At 49.3% G+C, this 18,789-nt stretch overlaps 1 protein-coding gene and 1 long non-coding RNA gene across 9 annotated transcripts in view; both read right to left on the bottom strand.

Annotated features, from left to right (window-relative positions):
- RAB6A (RAB6A, member RAS oncogene family) overlaps window positions 1-8,134 on the bottom strand; it is a 55,227-nt gene extending 47,093 nt beyond the window's left edge. The window contains exon 1 of one of the 2 annotated variants that reach the window (XM_031606123.2): window positions 7,762-8,134. In XM_031606123.2, the coding sequence (XP_031461983.1) occupies window positions 7,762-7,831 (70 nt within the window). In that variant the 5' untranslated portion in view covers window positions 7,832-8,134. The remainder of the gene's footprint in view (window positions 1-7,761) is intronic. The other variant, XM_031606122.2, reaches the window with a different exon arrangement.
- A 1,530-nt stretch (window positions 8,135-9,664) lies between these two features.
- On the bottom strand, window positions 9,665-17,696 carry LOC149920369 (uncharacterized). Of its 7 annotated transcripts, none has more exons than XR_016463520.1 (3): window positions 13,570-17,696; window positions 11,260-11,721; window positions 9,665-10,566 (listed from the first exon to the last, which is right to left on the bottom strand). It is a non-coding gene; the product is annotated as an uncharacterized LOC149920369 (long non-coding RNA). The 7 variants fall into 7 exon arrangements; XR_016463525.1 differs by having other exon boundaries at window positions 9,665-11,416; window positions 11,532-11,721; XR_016463526.1 differs by having other exon boundaries at window positions 9,665-11,721; window positions 13,570-13,819; window positions 13,902-17,696.
- Between the last annotated feature and the right edge of the window lie 1,093 nt (window positions 17,697-18,789).

Raw genomic sequence — 18,789 nt, 5'->3', positions numbered from 1 at the left:
CCCCCAAAATTTAAAAAAAAGATTAAACCAGAGAGAAAAAATAAGGAATTTGGGAGAACAGAGCAAATAGGAACATAACTATGAATTGAGTAATAAAGAACTGACAAGAAAGGAGGAGCTGAGAAGGCTGAGAAAGTGTGACAAAAAGTTGAGCTGGGGCTGGAAAAGGGGCTGGAAGAGACCCAGCATGCCAAGGCTTTGCTGTAAGGTGCTCTGAGGACAGCAGGAAAGGCCAAACAGCTCAGGATTTCCTCCAGATGACACACCAAACTCCAACTTTCCTCAGCCATTTGAAGTTGAACCTCTTGCTGCTCTCACCTGCCACACTGAGAGGTTCTCCTATAGCTTTTTCCAAGCAAGCATGAGAAGCTCTGCTTCAGTGCAGCTTTGATGCAGACGTGAAGAGATTTTCAGCCATTTTGAGCAAGCCAAGGACACTATACTCAACAACTGCTTCAGGAGCAAATGCATCCATTTAAAATGAGAAGAAAACGTATCAGGTAACATAAGCAATAAAAAACGAAAGGTGGAGGACCTCCAGCATAAGGACCTCCCTACTCCTGCCTAGCAAAGTCAAGAAGAGGTCAGAACTTGCTTTGAAAGAGGAGATAATGCAGCACAGTATTCTGCTGCCAATTAATACTGCTACACATGAAAGTTAAGCCTTGTTCACCTCCCTTCACAATGCTGCCTGCATCCATCAGGAAACACTACCTGCAGCTTCAGCTGCTTTTACAAAAGAAAATGTTCTCCACTTACCTGCATTTCTAATTGAATGCCCTCTCTTGGCTCTGAGCTCACGCTGCTCCCACCGAAATGCATCGATCTCCATCTGCACACTGCACTCCTGCTGGCAACACTTCCAATGAATTTTGTTCCCTCCATTTCCTCTACCACCTCAGACATCTCCTGGATGATTCAATCACCCATCTAGTTCACATCCCACTGTCAGGCTGTAAATGAAATCCCTCCCACCCCACCAAGCAGGGGGCCACTGCTGGCAGAAGAGGACTGAGTCAGTCATCAGTACATATTTCCTACTCCTAGAGAAGACAATACATTCATTAAAATAAATTTCCTACAAACTGCAAGAAAACTTCAGCAGTGAAGTTAACGCAGCACTGCCTGCCCACTTCTCTGCAGACAGCTCCAAGGTCTCTGCAGGGCCCCACTCTCAGCCCATTACACAAAATCACTCTCCCCAACTCCAGTAGCAGCTACTCAGCCCCTTGGCAGAGACACAACTCACAGCAATATTGTCAGTCCTGCACCAGACACTGCTTGGAGCCATGCCAGTGAAAATTCACCCTTTGTGGGCCCCTCTCCTTTTCTCTACCCATCTATCCTAGATTTAATTTCCCTTCTCTTCGCGTTGCGCATATCAAGAGCATTAAGAGAATGAATTGGCTGTAACTCAAACCTAGAGAGAGGTAAGTACAGGAAGCGTAACAGGAAGCATTTAGAGAAATGGAATAAACGGACCTCTGCATTAATTACAGGAATGGTGGAGCAGGGTTTGTTTGCTGCAGTAATTGCTGATTGCTCTCCCAGAAGCTAATGCCTGAATAAAATCACTCAGCAGGATAAAAGGCATTCATGGATACAGTCTCAAACATTCACAGTACAAAGGTTTAAGGAGTAACAACTGGAGATGTAAGACACATCAAGTGAAAGTTAAGAATGTTTCACCCTTAGCAGGTTTACCTGCAGGCAGAGGTTGGTGGCCCTGCCTCTGGTGGTGGGGGGTTGGAGCTTCATGATCCTCCTTGAGGTCCCTTCCAACCCAGGCCATTCTGTGATTCTATGAAGAAAGTAGATCCAACTGTAGAAAAAGAAGTCCATGGGACCAAAGGTCCCATAAAGAACCCTTAGAGTTGGAAGGGACCTGTGAGGGGTATCTAGTCCAACACTCCTACAATGAACAGGGACACCATGAGGCATGCCAAGTCCATGGGATCATTCAGGTTAGAAAAGACCTCCAAGATCCCCAAACACAACACCAACCCACCCCGATGCAGCCAGTTCTGGCCACGTCTGAAGACAAAATAGCTAACTGCTCACCACAGCTGCTCCGGTATTTCTTCCAGAGACTTTCAGTTTCAGGCAAATATGCTTCAGATTTAAAGCAAAGCCTTAATGCTGTGTGTTGATGACACCTACACATGTCTAGATGAGAGAACACTACGAGCCTGCAAATCCCAGAATAGCTGAGTGGCATCTCCAGGGATACTGGCATCAAGTCAAGTCACGGAAATGCTTCCAGTATGTCCCATCTCTCTGTGATAAAATGGAAGCAAGTACAACGGGTGCTGAATAATGAAACACGCGCATCAGCATCCACCTGTATTCCACCAGGTGCCTGCAAGTAAGTTCTTAGAGAGAGAGTGGTGAGGTGCTGGAACAGCTGCCCAGAGAGGCTGCGGATGCCCCATGCAACCCTGGAGGTGTTCAAGGCCAGGTTGGATGGGGCCCTGGGCAGCCTGGGCTGCTATGAAACGTGGAGGTTGGTGGCCCCGTGTGTGGTGGGGGGTTGGAGCTTCATGATCCTTGAGGTTCCTTCCAACCCAAGCCATTCCGGGATTCTGTGAAGGCAGCCACAGCCACACAGGAAACACCTCCAAAGACACCACTGGACTTGGTGGCTGCACAGCAGTGGCACTGCCACTGGTCTCGGTGATGGGACTGACAGAAAAGCTTCCAACAAAAAATGCCCTAAGAGAAGGAAGGACTACTGAGCACATCCTCATTTCAGCTGGTTCTCATCACTGTCAAACTTTCAGGATTTGCCTTTGGCTTTGTAAAAACGTTTCAAAAACTGAAAACCTCAGGCTATTAAGTAGTGCACTAACTAAAGCAGACAGCATCCCACCAGGCGTGCCAGGGGTCGGAGAGGACTTCTCAAAGCACACAGCAGAACAGAGGCAGCCACACACTGACTTCTCACAGCTCTGACTGTGGTGTAACAGTCATCTAGCAGAACAAGCATGCTAACTGAGAAGAAAAAAAGAAAGTTACACCCTCATTCTACAAAGTCAAGTTAAACAAATGCCACAATTGAGCTCTTCGGCTGAATAAGGCTTTCCTTCCTAACTTGAGAACAGAGCCAACAGAAGGCAGCCCCAGCAAGGACAGTGCTCCAGGACTCAATAGCACTCCAAACAGGTCCACATACCCAACAGGAGGTCATTCAGCTTTTCAACTTCATGTAAGCTCAGTAATGAAATAAAATAAACCATAACCCCAAAATTTTCTAATTTTATCATCCCTATTGTGACTGCTGCTTATTTACTAAGACACTGCTTATTTACTAAAACAGCTTTGTTTAGACTGCTTCCATAAAGGATACCAAAGCATCAAACTCATAATATTTTGATTGTATCAGCAGCAGTGACTTCAGTTTTGTGTTTCAATCCAGAAGGGATGCACGAGAGCTCCTACAGCCTCTCAGAAACATCTGCCTGCCACAAGGAGCCATTTCCTGCAGGCTGCAGGACTCAACAGGAGAGATCCAGAGGCTGTCATAGAAAAGTCTTATGGCATTCACGTCAAGGCAGCACAACTTGATTTCTTCTGAGCCATGTTTCAAACCACTGAGAGCCTGCTTGGTTTGCTGTTGGTTGTTTTGCTAAATCAGCAGCATATGCAACAGGTACTTGATGTAACAAATGCCTCTGCGCAACTGAACTCATCCTGTGATGAGTAAGAAGGTGGCTACATCTTCATAAAGACTAGGAAGGTGGATTTCTATAGATTGGTGAAGCCTGTAAGAAGGACTGAGAGCAGCAAGCACTGGCACTTCCCAACTGTTAGACCTCCCCAGGGCAGCTGGCCTCAGCTCAGGTCCTCCCTCTTTGCTCCTCTGTTAGCATCACTTACACCTTCAGCCTTACACATCACTTTTGCAGAGCCTGGACCTTGTGCCAGACCTCACCAAATCATCTATCAGATAAAAACCCATTATTTTATATCGAGGAGATAAGGAGATCCAAGCTTGCAGGCTCACTGTTTCTCAGATACAGATAGAAAAACAGACCAAAGCACAGACACGCAGCTGTTCTTCCTTGGAAGAGAAATCCAGCTCCTCCAGAGGCTTCCACAGACAGACAGGAACCAGAGGGCTCCACGAGAACTGGCACCACAGCCACTTCCAGGCCTCCTCTCCACGCCTGCCATGCTCCTTGCAGGCACTGTTGGAAGGGCTATTCTATTTCATAGGCGCCAACAGAAAATCAAGCATCTGAAGACACGGCCACAAGAAAACCAAGGCACCAGGAAATCAACAGGAACAGAATGGACAACAGCTCTTGGAAGCTTCAAAGCAGAGTACTCCCTAAGAAGAGGATTTGATGCTGCAGAGGGATGGCAGCCTACACAGACTGGTCAGTGCCAGGCCAGCCCTTCACTCACAAACCACCCCCCGCCCTCCAGTTACCTCATAAGATGGTTGGACTGGAAGATCTTGGAAGGTTTTTCCAACCCTGTGCTTCTATGATCCCATGACAGCATGTCCAGCAGCATCCATCCCAGTGCCATCACAGCTCATTATTTACTGGTTTCTAAACTCTTACAGTCTACAAGATATTACATGACACTTAGCAGCATCTTCAGCATTAAAACCTTGGTTCCTGATAAGCATGGCTAATTGGTTTTAATTTACTTTTTTTTTTTTTTTTTAGATCTTGTGCAACACATTAAGAGACAACAGGGACCCATTTTGCTATCCGTATTTGTATTCGTGCCCTTCAGACTTGCTTGCAATAAAAGCTGCACCACAAACCCACGTGATGGAAGAATCTTTCTGTGACAGTGCCCCAGCATTCCAAACTGCTCACTCAAAAATGGACATAAGCAGACATGTCCATCCACCAGACAGAACTAAAGGTGTTCTGTATGATCATATACCATATTTACTGTGAGCCACCCTAGCAGAGATGACGTATGCACTAACTGATGTGACCCAGAAATCTGAATTTCTTCAACTTGAGGCATTAGGACTGATGAAAGCCACCTGATAAAACAAGATCAAAGGCAGCAGGAAGCAGACCATTTTTCTTTTTTATACAATAGCTTTATCTAATCCCCCAGCACAGAGCTCTCTGCCTTTTCAGTAAAGATTAGCATATTTAAAACTACTAAACTCCATAATCTCTAATCATTGAGAAAAGTAAATTCAATTAAGGCAAGTGCTGGTGAAGCTGCCTTCTTGCTGGCTACCTAACGCTGCATCCTTGTACTACAAGTTGGGGAACAAAATGAGACGGAGAAAGAAAGAGAAGCTTCCTTGAGCTGGACAGGTATTATATTGCAGGCTGGTGATGGATCCACACAGAGCTGAGGCTTCGCCGACAAGGTGCAACCACTGCCTCACTGCCATGGAGAGGCAATGACTTGCAGTAAATCCTGGAAGGAGCTGCCAGTGACCTTCTGCCATTGCACGGAGCCGCAGCAGGGTGTCATTGCTCGAGGAGCTGCCACAACGAAAGCGTGAAGGAAAGGGGGTGGAAGAAACCATGGGAAATGGAAAGGCTTTGGAAATTGGGGAGCAAAGGGAGAAAGGCCTTTAAGAACCAACCAGCATCTTAGCATAGAGAATCTGCAGCTGGCAGCAAGCAGCACTACCAGGAAGAATCACTGCAGTCACACGGAGCAGAGCTACCACAATATGGCTGAGGACAGCAGCAAAAACCTGACTGCATCCACAGCAACCTCAGTTTCAGATGCGAATACAGCATCTCCAATCACTCCCAGGTCCTACGTGGCAATCTCTGGCCACACAACCGCACCTCAGGGCTGCAAAAAACACGCACAGCAATGAACTCATTAGGGATTTCTTAACCAAAACATACTTATTTATTGAAGAGACTGCATGCAGTCAGCACTGACGGTCTGATCTTAGCTCGCTGTGGCTGCTCAGCCAGCTACTGCTGCATCGCAGCCCTTGGTAACACCTCATTTGCCATAGTGAAGCCCCTGAATGTAAATGAAAGAGAAGCATCCAGCATCCCCACAAGCAGCAGGAGGAGATCTTTGATTACGGCCTTCCAGCAGGGCAGGAAACCTTTCAGCTAAACAGGAAGCGAACGCAATAATCCACCTCAACAGTTGTAGAAAGAGATATTCCCATTTATAAAATCTGCTGTTGGAAATACACATAAATACATTTCTCCTTAATGAGAAAATGGTGAAGGGAGTTATGCAGATGTAAAACCCACTGGAACTCCCTTTGCAGGATGAGAGATGCTTCTGTATTACTGCCATGCTAACGAAGACCATTATTAGGACATTTATTCTTCCAGGAGCTGCACGTAATAGGAGAATCACAGAACTGAAGAGGTTGGAAGGGACCTTTGGAGATCACCCAGCCCAACCCCCTGGTAAAACAGGTCCCCTTCGGCGGGTTCATGAGCTACGCATGCTTCAGCCAGTATAAAAAAATACACAGAAATCCACAATGACAGCAGCATCTGTAGGGACTGAACCCCAAAATACAAAAAGCCATTTCCCCACTGCACACAGAGCCACCTGGGCGCAGCACAGCCACGGAGTCATCGCTCAGCAGCTGAGACAAAGGCAGGTCAGAGCCTCAGCACAGCTGCCAGCAGCTCTGAGTGCTTCCTTAAAGCCCCAAGGCATCTGCAAGCTGGTCACAGCAGCAGGGCTGGGTTCTCATAGTTATTAAATACACATTCCCCCACGTTTTAGGCCATTATTTAAGGTCTTGTATAAACACAAATGATGAGCAAAAAGGGAGGGGAAGAATCAGGCTAGAGGAAGCAGGTATCTGAAGACATTTGTTTGAATAGAGAGATGAGGAATCCACATGTGAATGAAGAGCTGCTGAGATTTAAGGTCTGCACCGGCAGCTCCCACAGAAGCATAATTAAAGTCAGAAATACAGTAAAACAAGCAAACGCACGGCTAGAGCTTTAAGTTCTCGTTATTAATTAGCTGGGGATGAAAAAAGGATTGAGAAAAAGAAAGAAAAAAAAGACCAGACAGCATCTGCACAACCCTCTTCTCCAAAAGCCTCCTAAGATGGCTGGCCAAACAGCATCCCAGCGAGTGGATCAGCTGACTTACCCAAAAAGAAATGCCCAAGTTGAGGCTGAATTGCTAATAGGAAGAAGAGATGGGGGGGAGGAAAAAAAAAAAAAAAAAAAGCAATGATTTAAATGGGGCGGACAAAAGGAAATAATCGCCCACGGGAGGGGCAGGAGGGGCTTCAGGTCCGTTCAACTCAATGGAGGGAGTGCGGGTCCATGCAGTCTAACGGCAACCCCATCCCCGAGCTGGGGGCTGCACAGCTGAGCACGTGAGAGAGACGGGGTGGGGGAGGAAAAAAAGGAGAAGGAAAAGCGAGCCAACAAAACACGATGACGTGTTTCATCATTGAGAGCAAAGGTGGATCCAGCACCGCACCTGGGGCTGCGCTCTTCCCTCACAGAACACCACAGAACGACGGCGGTACCTCCTGCCAGCCGTAAAACGCCGCAATTGGGGTTCAATGAATCAGCAGCCGCTTGGAAATGTTTTTTTTTTTTTAGTGGGGGGGGGGGTTGTTGTTGAAATCGGCACGGAACAGCGCGCGGTTCCCACCACAGCGGTAGCAGAGGGCGGGCAGCGGCTCTGCTCACAGAGACCCCGAAAAGGCGGGAAGGGAAAAAGGGGTGAGGGGGGGTGGGGGGGGTTGGATCCCCTCACAGCGGCGGTTGGGGGATGAAGGGTTGGGGGATGGCGGGCACGGGCCGGGCCGTGACTCACCGCTCTGCTCTCCCAGGAACACCAGCTTGAATTTCCGCAGCGGGTTGCCGAAGTCCCCGCCCGCCGACATGATGATGGCACCGCCGCCCCGCTCGCTCGCTCGCTGGCTCTCGCTCCGCTCCACGCGGTTGGTGATCCGCGATTTTTCCTCTCCTTTTTTTTTTCTTTTTTTTTCTTGCTCTACTTCCTTCCCTCAGGATGCGGGTAAGGCCGTGGGATCGCTCCCCCGGCCAGGCTCGGGGAGGTGAACGGCGACGGACCGCGTTGTGCCGCTGCCGCTCCCCTCAGGGCCGGGCTCAGTCCCCCGCACCGCGCCGCCTCGCCTCGCCTCACACCGCCGCCGGTCCCGCCCCGCCCCTGCGCACGCGCAGCGCTGCCCCGCCCCTTCGGCGCACGTCACGCTGCGCGCACGCCCCGCCCCTTCCCCTGCAGCGAGCCAATCAGAGAGCGAGGGGGCGGGGCTTAGCTCCCGGCTTAGGGTGGGGCGCCCATTTCAGAGCGGAATGATGGCGGTGCGGGTTTGGTGCGTGTTGCGGTCCGCAGCTCCGTCAGTGCTCAGACACGTCAACTGAGCTCCAGTGTCTGCAGGGATGGGGCACCACCGCCTCTCTGGGCAACCTGCGACTCAACACTCTAAAAGCTTCTCCCTTATATCACAGAATGGGCTGGGTTGCAAAGGAGCACAGTGCTCACCCACTTCCAACCCCCTGCTATGAGCAGGTCGCCAACCAGCAGCCCAGGCTGCCCAGAGCCACATCCAGCCTGGCTTTGAATGCCTGCAGGGATGGGGCATCCACAGCCTCCTTGGGCAAAGCATCAATATCCAATTTAAATCTCCCCTCATTTCCCGTTCTCCTGTCACAACCTGTTCATGAGTTCATCCCCTTCCTTCTCACAGCCCCCACTTCACATCCTGAGCTGTCCACACCGCAGTGAGGAGCAGGGATGGCATCCAAGCACCCCCAGCTTGGAGAAGAGAAGGCTGTGACTTCATTGCAGCCTTCCAATACTTGAAGGGAGCAGATAAACAGGAGGGGGAATGGCTGTTTGTGAGGTGGATAGTGATAGGACAAGGGGGAATGGCTTTAAAGTGAGACAGGGGAGGTTTAGGTTGGATATGAGGAGGAAGTTTTTGAGCCAGAGGGTGGTGAGGCAGTGGAACAGGTTGCCCAAGGAGGCTGTGGATGCCCCATCCCTGCAGGCATTCAAGGCCAGGCTGGATGTGGCTCTGGGCAGCCTGGTCTGTTGGTTGGTGACCCTGCACACAGCAGGGGGTTGGAACTGGATGAGCATTGTGCTCCTTTGCAACCCAGGCCATTCTATCATTCTATGATTTTTGCTGCTGTCTCAGAGAAAGAAAAAAAAAAAAAAAAAACCACAAAAGCTCTGCAGTTTGTGCAGGTAATTGCTTTGGGTGATCTCCAGGTCTGCATAAATCAGTGTCACTGCTGGTCAGCCTCCAGAGGCTTGGAAGCAACTGATGGTGCTGCAAGTGAAGAAATTCTCCTCCAAATCCTCTTCTTCCTCCACATCCCTGAGTGTCACAAATACCAAAATCCTCCCCCATTTTGGCTCCAATGTGTCACGTTTGAAGCAGACTTTAATACCTCACATCTGTTTTGCTCTCCTTTCCATCAGATTCCAAGGCTATTTCCCAAGCAGCCGCTCAGTGCCTCTGATCAGTGCCTGAGCCCCCACCCTGTGTGAGGCCACGGACAGAATACAGGAAGTTCCTGGTGACCTCTGCTGTTAACAGGTCTCCAGAAGCAAACACAGCCCAGCCATCTTGAGAGGCACCTCTGGGAGTGGGGATATGCAAAGGGACATCAAACTTCATAGTCACACAATCACGAAGGTTGGAAGACCTCTGAGATCCCCAAGCCCAGCCACAACCCACCCCACCATGCCCACTGCCCACATCCCCATGGTTCTGAACACCCCCAGGGATGGTGACCCCCCCCAGTCTCTGCGCAGCTGTGCCACTGCTTTACCACTCTTTGGAGAAGAAATTTTCCCTAATACCCAACCTGGCCCTTCCTGGAACAACTTGAGGCCATCACTTCTTGTTCAAAAAATGTCCAGATTACACTTTCAGACATACGGTGTGATTTTTGGGTGTCCTGTGTTGGACACCTTATGGGCACTTTCCTACCTGGATATTAATCATAGCATGGCCTGGGTTGCAAAGAAGCACAGTGCTCATCCAGTTCCAACCCCCTGCTATGTGCAGGGTTGCCAACCAGCAGCCCAGGCTGCCCAGAGCCACATCCAGCCTGGCCTTGAATGCATCCAGGGATGGGGCATCCACAACCTCTCTATCCAATATTCTGTGCTTCTATCACTGCTTACCTGAGACAAAAGACCAACCACATTTCTGAAACAGCCTCATGGTCAGCAGAGGTCAGTGGTGCAGGACAGACCCAACCCAACTAGCAGAGGGGTTGTGTGGGGCAGTTGGTTGCCAAATGTGTGCTATTGCAACACATCCTTGTTTGGTTTCATTGAAATAGGTCCTTGTTTGAAGGAAAAGAAAAAAAATGGGTCTTTTTTGTTGTTATTTTTTAATTAACTGCAACTAGGTGATTGGAGGGCTACACGAGCAATTGGCCTTCTAATTACAGATTAAAACAATACACAGCGACTACAAGCCTTTGCTAGAGATAGCCAAAATGCAAAGGTCTCAAAGGAGGGGGGAAACAAAAAGTGGAGTCCTTACAACTGAACGCCTAATCTTCAACTGGAGGATTCCTTTTAGATTCCAACTCCTTTTAGAGAGCAGAGAGTGAGCTCAGAATCCCAGAATCACTAAGGTTGGAAAAGACCTATAAGATCATCCAGTCCAACCATCCACCTATCACCAATGGTTCTCGCTAAGCCATATCCCTCAACACAACATCCAAACGTTCCTTGAACACCTCCAGGGAAGGGGACTCCACCACCTCCCTGGGCAGCCCATTCCAGTGCCTGACAACCCTTTCAGAGAAGTAGTATTTCCTAATATCCAGCCTGAATCTTCCCTGGCGCAGCTTGAAACCATTCCCTCTAGTCCTATCACCAGTTACATGAGAGAAGAGGCCGACCTCAGCTCGCTACAACCTCCCTTCAGGTAGTTATAGAGCTCCTTGTGACAGCGCAGCATATTTACAGCAGCACACCCCAATTTTACAGGAGCAGCTACTGGGGACACACTGGAGCCTTTGGGACTTATGCCTGATGAAATCCAGAATCCCAGCTTGTGGCATGCCTGACCTTTAGCTAATTTTTGTCCATTTTCCCCCATTTTGCTTGGTTTGCCCTCAAGGTTCAGCAGAGAGGAGGCTCTCAGCTGCATCCCATTGCATGTGCCCATTTCATCCCATTTACACACTGGTTTTGGGACCCCCCTTGCTCGTGCACCTTGCTCCCTCCTATATGTTGGTGCAATTGCACACCAACCAATTCTCTCTCATTCAGGTTACTGAGATTTCAACACAAAATGTGATTTTCAGAAGCACTCACCCCCAAGCTTCCCAGGGCTTCAGCTGGCTTCAGCACCTGCTGTTCCCATGAATATCTCAGCATGGCTGCCTGGAACGAGGACGTGCTCAATCACAGAGCCCTTTAGGGGTCTCGGGTCCTGCTTGCAAGTTTTATTCACGTTGGCATTGATGCAAATCTGCTGTGATTCAGTCAACAAGGTTCAAACAACGCTATGCAGGGCTGCCTGTAGGGATTCAAAGCACCCTCACCTCCAGGACCAACACATCCTGATTGCAGATTCAGATTTATACCTGGAAACAAAGGTTTTCCTCCAGTTCTCCTTCTGGGAGATTGCTCCAGAGCCTTTCCTCCAATAGTCAGCAGCACTCACTGAAGACTGCAGGTGTGTTTGGAGCTGACGAGAAGAAATCTCTCTCATAGTCCTAAATTCTGTTTTCCAGTATTTGGTGGAGTGTCTTTCAAGTAGTATCCTTCCATTACCTGTAAGGAGTGTATAAACAGGAGGGGGAACGGCTGTTTACGAGGGTGGATGGTGATAGGACAAGGGGGGATGGCTTTAAAGTGAGACAGGGGAGGTTTAGGTTGGATATGAGGAGGAAGTTTTTGAGCCAGAGGGTGGTGAGGCAGTGGAACAGGTTGCCCAAGGAGGCTGTGGATGCCCCATCCCTGCAGGCATTCAAGGCCAGGCTGGATGTGGCTCTGGGCAGCCTGGGCTGCTGGTTGGCGACCTGCACATAGCAGGGGGTTGGAACTGGGTGAGCATTGTGCTCCTTTGCAACCCAGGCCATTCTATGGTTCTAAGAAACTGCACCAACAATCCAGGTGCACAATGAGGTGCTTTGGAAACCAAATGCTCTATGCTTTCTATTATTGATCATTTAATTCGTATTCCCTCAACATGATTAATTGTTAATCTAAAGTGCATTTTCCAGTCCTTGAACTGCCCGAAAAAGAAAAAAAAAATAAATGTGCATTTAATAAGTTGGCTAAATGCAAATAAGTTTTAGTATAGGCAGTTCTCGTTCTGCTTTGCACCTGGCATTTGGGAGCCTTCCTCCCTTGCACATCACTGTGACACTGGTTGTTACAGCTGCTCTCCTACACAATGGGAAAGGATAATCCAGTCCAGCAGGGATCTCAGACAAATTCAGCATCATTTCAAACACGTATATTGTCCTTGCCTGTATACCAGAATGGATTCTGAAATCTTCCCCACTGATCCAGGAAAAGCAAGTGCTCTCTACCAGGGACAAACCTCGACTGCTAAAGACAATCATTTTTATCACTGCTCTGTCCAAAAGCTTTGTTCAGTCTCAGCATCTCTTTATAATGGGCAAATACAACACTTTGCACTGTCTGCCAGAGAGCTTCAGCCTGAGGGACTGGCAGGTATATGAAAGAGGATTTTGAGATAAAGCAATTCAGGGATCTGCTTCCATTCACTGAAGCCACAGGCGATCATCCACTGACTCCTGCAGGGACTACACACAGTCCTAAGAAGCACCGCAGAAGCCAGGAGATGAACACATCAGAGGATGTTTTATTCCAAGTTGAATTTAAATGCTTTTTTGTTTTTGTAATCAAACAAGTCAGAAAAGAACTGGAGACTTTCATGTGCTTTATCCCAACTCTCCCAGGACCACTTTGCTCATCTGCACAGCACGACAGAGAGTGGACTGAGTGAGAAGGGGCAGGGGCAATTAACAGCCTTGTGGGTAGGCTGCAAACCACACAAGCAGCACAAATGCTGGCAGAGATTATATGTATCACACCAAGTCATCAACAGGGCACACTGTGGTGCGCCCTGCCATGTGACAGGGAGAAATCTGCAATGAAGCATGCAATAACCCTTCCAGCAAAGCCTGCTTATGGCTCCTCTCCATATCTGGGGGAGTCCTGAGAGAAAGAAGAGACCTCTGGGGATTTTTTTAGTGAAGCACACAGAAGGGGTGGTTTGGGTTTGGTTTCTCACCAGTGGAAAGTAACAGTTCAAACCCTTGGGTTTTGTTTTTTTTTTTTTTTTGCTAGCAGTCACACACACACACAAAAAAGCAGGCTACGCTCCTGGAAACAGACAGTCTCAGCAGGTACTCAGTTACCTAGCTATAAAATGATTCATTAGTCAAAGAAAGGCATGACAAGAACTAGCAGAAGCTTCTGGGAGCAGAAGCTGGAGCATTTCAAATTGGAGATAGGGCCCCCAGTTTTCACAGAGCACATGCTCAGCCATCAGGAAAAAAAAACTGCCAAGAGCCATTCTGTTGCAGCCAGGGCCTCAGCCAACTCCTATCAGCATCTCATGACCACTCTGCATCTGCAATCTGTCACCTTTGCCATCTTCTCTGTAGTCATGCGCTGCCTCTCCTGTAAGTCCCACCTGCAGCTCTTTGGGCACTTCACCACCATGATGGTCCTCTTCCAAATCTTCATGTTCAACAACTGCTTCAATGTCTACCATCAGAGCACAGAGGCTGGCTGCTCCTATGTTATCTTCATTGTGCTGTGCATCATCAACCAGCACTACTTCACGCACACTTTATTCTGCACCACCCAGATAGCACACTTCATAAGGGAGCTGCTGCAGACACAGGTAATAGAGGTGCTCATGAGACTGAGTTTGGGAACAGGGAAAAGACTGAGGATGAGGGTGAGATACTCACCAGGCAGGAGCTGCATCCGCAGGCACCAAGAACAGATGTGGCCACTGTGGGGCAGACAGAAGATGATAGGGCATCATAGGTCTGGGAAAGGCCAAATGCCTGGATCCCACCATCAGGAATGGAGGGATGGAGGTGGCAAGAACTTGCCTGCATCTACTGGCTCATGGATGAGGCTGAGCAGCTGCAGGAGAAGCTCTGAGCCATAGCTGATGCTGCTGACAACATGCTGATGTCCAAGGGAGGAGAATATGGCCCAGAGCCTACGCTGCTATCCCAGGTTAGTCAGTGATGGCTGAAAGGGTGACAAGGCATGGCCATAATGGCTTGGGTGGCATTAGGGTGTGCGTTCCTACAATCAAGCAGAACTGTGTTGAAAGTTATTTCAGTTACAGGAGCTGTATATGAACAAGGAGACGTCTGTCAAATTTGATTTTGCTCCATTTGACTTTCTGTTGAATTTTTGCTGAACAAGTGATGAATTCTTAGTGGCTAAATTCCAAGGCTGGTAGCCAAATTACTTTCTACTCTTAACTAGACAGCAGTATAAATCTTTGGAGTTCTGAAGACAGGTAACAACGACACAGACCTTCTGATAGCATTCAGATGCAAGCTCTGTGAGTCTTTTCAGGCTAAAAATGAATGAGCAAAAGAAATACTTAACAAAATTTGGAACACCACTTGGCACCTGTGTAGTAATAGCATGAAACCTTTTCAGTCATCATTGCTCATTCAGTTGTGTAAGTGAAGGAAAAGGAAGGAATTGTGTTATAAGCTGATGCACGTATTTGAGATGTACCTCATCTACATTAGGTTACATCTTGGTTCTTGTGAACTAACTTGATGTTAAAAGCTTTTCTTTTTAAACTATCCCTAGTGCAAGCAAACCTATGCTGTTTGTCATGGCTGTCAGTTGAAATCCCCGGTGACTGGTAAAAGGGAAACATCTTCACTGTTTTTAAGAAAGGGAAATATCAAAATCTGTGGAACAACAGACCAGTGAGCCTGGGAAGATCCTTCTAGAAGCCATGTTAAGGCACATGCAAGACAAAGAAGTGATCCCAGACATCAAGCATGGCTTTACCAAGAGCAGTCTGTGGCTGACCAATCTGGTGGTCTTCTATAATGGAATGAGAGCATCAGTGGACAAAGAAATGGTAGATGCCATCTGGAGGGACTTCCACAAGGCATTTAACATGCCCCTGCACCACATCCTTATCTCTCAATTGGAGAGATGTGAAGGCTGAATCCAATGATAGATAAACAACTGGTTAGATGGCTGCAGTCAGAGGGCTGTGATCAATGGCTCTGTGTCCCAGTGGAGGCAGTGATGAGAGCTGTCCCCCAAGGGTCTATCTTGGGACCAAAGCTCTTCAGCATCTTTATCAATGGCACAGACAGTGAGATCGAGCATACCCTCAGCAAGTTTGCTGATGGCACCAAGCTGAGTGGTGCAGTTGATACAAAGATGCTCAGAAGGCCAAGCACCTCTCCTGCAAAGAAAAGCTGAGGGATCTGGACTTGTTCAGCCTGAAGAAAGGACTCCAGTAAGACCTTTCAATACTTGAAGGGAGCTTATAAACAAGACTGACACTGACTTTTTTGTGTGGTCCGAACTTCAGAGTTCACAAAAGGAAAAACAGCCTTCCCTGAAGGGGAGTGCCAGACTGAACCCAGCTCAAATTCCACCAGTGCTCCTTGCTCAAAGCACTTGGAGTTATCAAATGGCTGTAATTGCCAAGGTGGCCACACCTGGGGCTCCAGAGGTGAGATTAAAGGGCAGCACAATATCTGTTCCACATCAGCAGCTCTGTCGTGTCCAGGAAGTGCCACAAAAACACAGCTGAGATATGGGAACCTGCATGGAGGTTGGATGCAAAGACGGTGCAGATCCCACCCGAGGCTGACAAGGTGGAGGAGACAATAGCCTCACATAGAGTACAGAGCCCATCTGGGCTCTGTTTTTGTGTGGACCTTGTTCTCTCACCTTTCTTCTCTTCATGCATTGAATTGCAATGGAGATGCAGATCGAGTGTCAGGAGTGTGTCAGAAGCCCTCCTCACTCAGAAAGGCAGTACAGAGCCTGACAGGGTGGATCTCAAAGCAGGAGGCAAATGTATGAGTCTGGTCAGCAGTGGAGAGGCTCACCATTATCAATGAATGCTGATGATCTGGAAAAAGAGAGCGAGAGAATCTATCATGAGCCCTGACAGCTCCAGCCAGAAGCAATCGGAGCAGTGATCAATCAGCACTGTTTTAAATTCTGATCTGAAACCACACTACCAGGCAGCTGCTGCCCACAAAGCGCAGCTCTGAGATGGGGGTTCAGCAGCAGAGGCACCTGCAATACCAAAAAATGGGAAACTGGGACCAGGAAGGAAAGGTACAAGTAAAAGCATAGGTGAAATCAAGTCTTGTGTTGGAAACGGCCTGGCAAAGAAGAGGTAGAGCAGCACATTAAGGAGAGTGGCAGAGACAGGAACAGTTCGCAAAGGGATGACTGTTCCTAACCCACTGCCAGACTATTGGGTTTGGTGGCACAGGGATACCCTGAAGCCACCTTTTCTCACCCAGGAATGGCAGGCAGACCTCGCTGCCTACCTCACCTCCCCGTATGAAGCACGTCACCCACCAGGAAAGGCTCCTTCCGTCATAGAATCATAGAATTACGTTGAAAAGAACCTAAAAGATCATCTAGTCCAACCATCCTCCCATTACAATTACTACTACAAGCCACTAAACCATATCTCATAGCTCCTTATCCAGTCCATCATTACAGAATCACAGAATTGCCAGGGTTGGAAGGGACCTCAAGGATCATGAATCTCCAACCCCCCAGCCACATGCAGGGCCACCAACCTTCCCACCTAATGCTAGACCAGGCTGCCCAGGGCCCCATCCAACCTGGCCTTGAACACCTCCAGGGATGGACGGGGCATCCACAGCCTCCCTGGGCAGCTGTTCCAGTACCTCACCACTCTCTCTGTAAAGAATTTCCCCCTGACGTCCAACCTAAATCTCTCTTCCCTCAACTTAAAACCATTTCCCCTTGTCCTGCAGTTATCAACTCTTTCAAAGAGTTGATTCCCCTCCTGTTTGTAGGCTCCCTTTAGGTACTGAAAGGCTGTAATGAGGTCACCCCGCAGCCTTCTCTTCTCCAGGCTGATTAAGCCCAGCTCCTTCAGCCTGTCCTCATAGGGGAGGTGCTCCAGCATCATTCCTACAGCATTTCCATTTAAATTACTTTAAGAAGCAGCCACAGGAATACAAACTGTTGTCAGACTGCTGGCAACAAGGATTTACCCCTTCCTTAGCAGTTTGTGTTCACTTTTCCCACAAGCTGAATGCCTGCCTGCAGCAGGGCCTGGGTGCCTCATACTGAAACCTCCCCTCGTTTCCAAGGCCACTGGCAGCACAAACTCAGCTGACCCCAGAACAGCAACGTGGATGTTTGCTAAGGGCTAAGGTCCAGTCCTGCCTCTGCAACCACTTGTACACATAACAAATACCACTCGCAGTGCTCGGGCCATGCAGCAGGGAGGCTTTAGCACCGTTTCTCTCAGCTCCTCTAAGGCTGAGATTGGGCCCATGGCCCTTTCTCAGGCTCCAGGATGGAGCACGGAGCTGATGAGGCCCTGCCGGGTCCCTGCATCGATCCTACAGCCAGCATGGTCAGCATGATACCGGCTGAGGGCTCCTAAAAACGGATCAGTGAGCGCTGAGCTCCGCCAAACGTCCGCCGTTCTGACAGCTCTCACAGCGCTGCAGCTAACATGGCCGCCGCAAGGCGGGAACCGCGCAGCCGCGCTCAACATGGCGCCTCGCCGGTTTGATGGACGAAGTGGAGGATCAATCAGCGTGCGAAGAGGGAGAGAGGAAGACCAATCAGCTAGCGGGAAGGGAGGCAGAAAACCAATCAGTGGGGGGAGGGCGGGCGGAGCCACTCGCGATGTCCCCGCTGTGGGGGCCGAGGAGCAGCGGGAGGCTGAACTCCTTCAGCCCCTAGGTATTCCTGCAGTATGCAAGCAGCCGCTATGGCGTGTTGTGTCAGAGTATCATAACGGCTGGAAAAGACCTCTGAGATCCCCAGCTCATCCCCACCATGCCCACTGGCCACGTCTCTCAGTGCCACATCCCCACAAAGCACCTGCAGGGACGGTGACCCCCACTCCCTGTCCCAGTGCATTACAGGAGGGGTCTGTCTTGGGACCAGTGTTCTATAACATCATTTTCAATGTCACAGCAGGATTGAGAGTCTCCTCAGCCGCTGGCAAATGGCACTAAGCTGAGTGGTGCAGTTGAGACAATAGATGGAGGGGACAGCATTCAGATGGAGCTGGACATGCTTGAAAAGTGGGAGGGGGTCCAGAGGAGGGCATGGGGATGCTCAGAGGATGGAGCACCTCTCTATGGAGACAGGCTGAGGGATTCATTCTATGATTCTACAAAATTCTTTCCCCAGAGGCAGTAGGGCCCCCAGCTCTGCTGCCCAGAGCTCCAGAGCTGTGGGTGCCCCCATCCCTGGAGGTGACGAGGCCATGGATGGGCCCTGGGCAGCCTGAACTGGGGGGGCACTCAGCCCACAGCAGAAGGTGGGAATGGGAGGGAATTAAGCTCCCTTCCAACCCAGCCATGCTGTCATTCTGCCGTACATTCCATGAACTGCCCCCATCACAGAGGTGAGGCTGACAGCTCAGCAGTTCCCTGGGCTCATCCTTTCTCACCCCTTGGCTGCAATACCGCCTTGTTTCCCTGGTGCACCTCCCCCTGCCCCTACCAGAAGATCACAGAATCACAGAATGACTTGGATTGGAAGGGACCTCAAAGATCATCTAGTTCCAACCCCCCTGCTGTGAGTAGGATTGCCAACCACTAGATCAGGCTGACCAGG

This window comes from Phasianus colchicus, chromosome 1 (assembly GCF_987193195.1).
Source record: "Phasianus colchicus chromosome 1, bPhaCol1.hap1.1, whole genome shotgun sequence".
NCBI classification, from domain to species: Eukaryota; Metazoa; Chordata; class Aves; order Galliformes; family Phasianidae; genus Phasianus; species Phasianus colchicus.
Note: the sequence above shows the minus strand (reverse complement) of the source record. Positions and strands in the feature narration are given on the sequence as shown.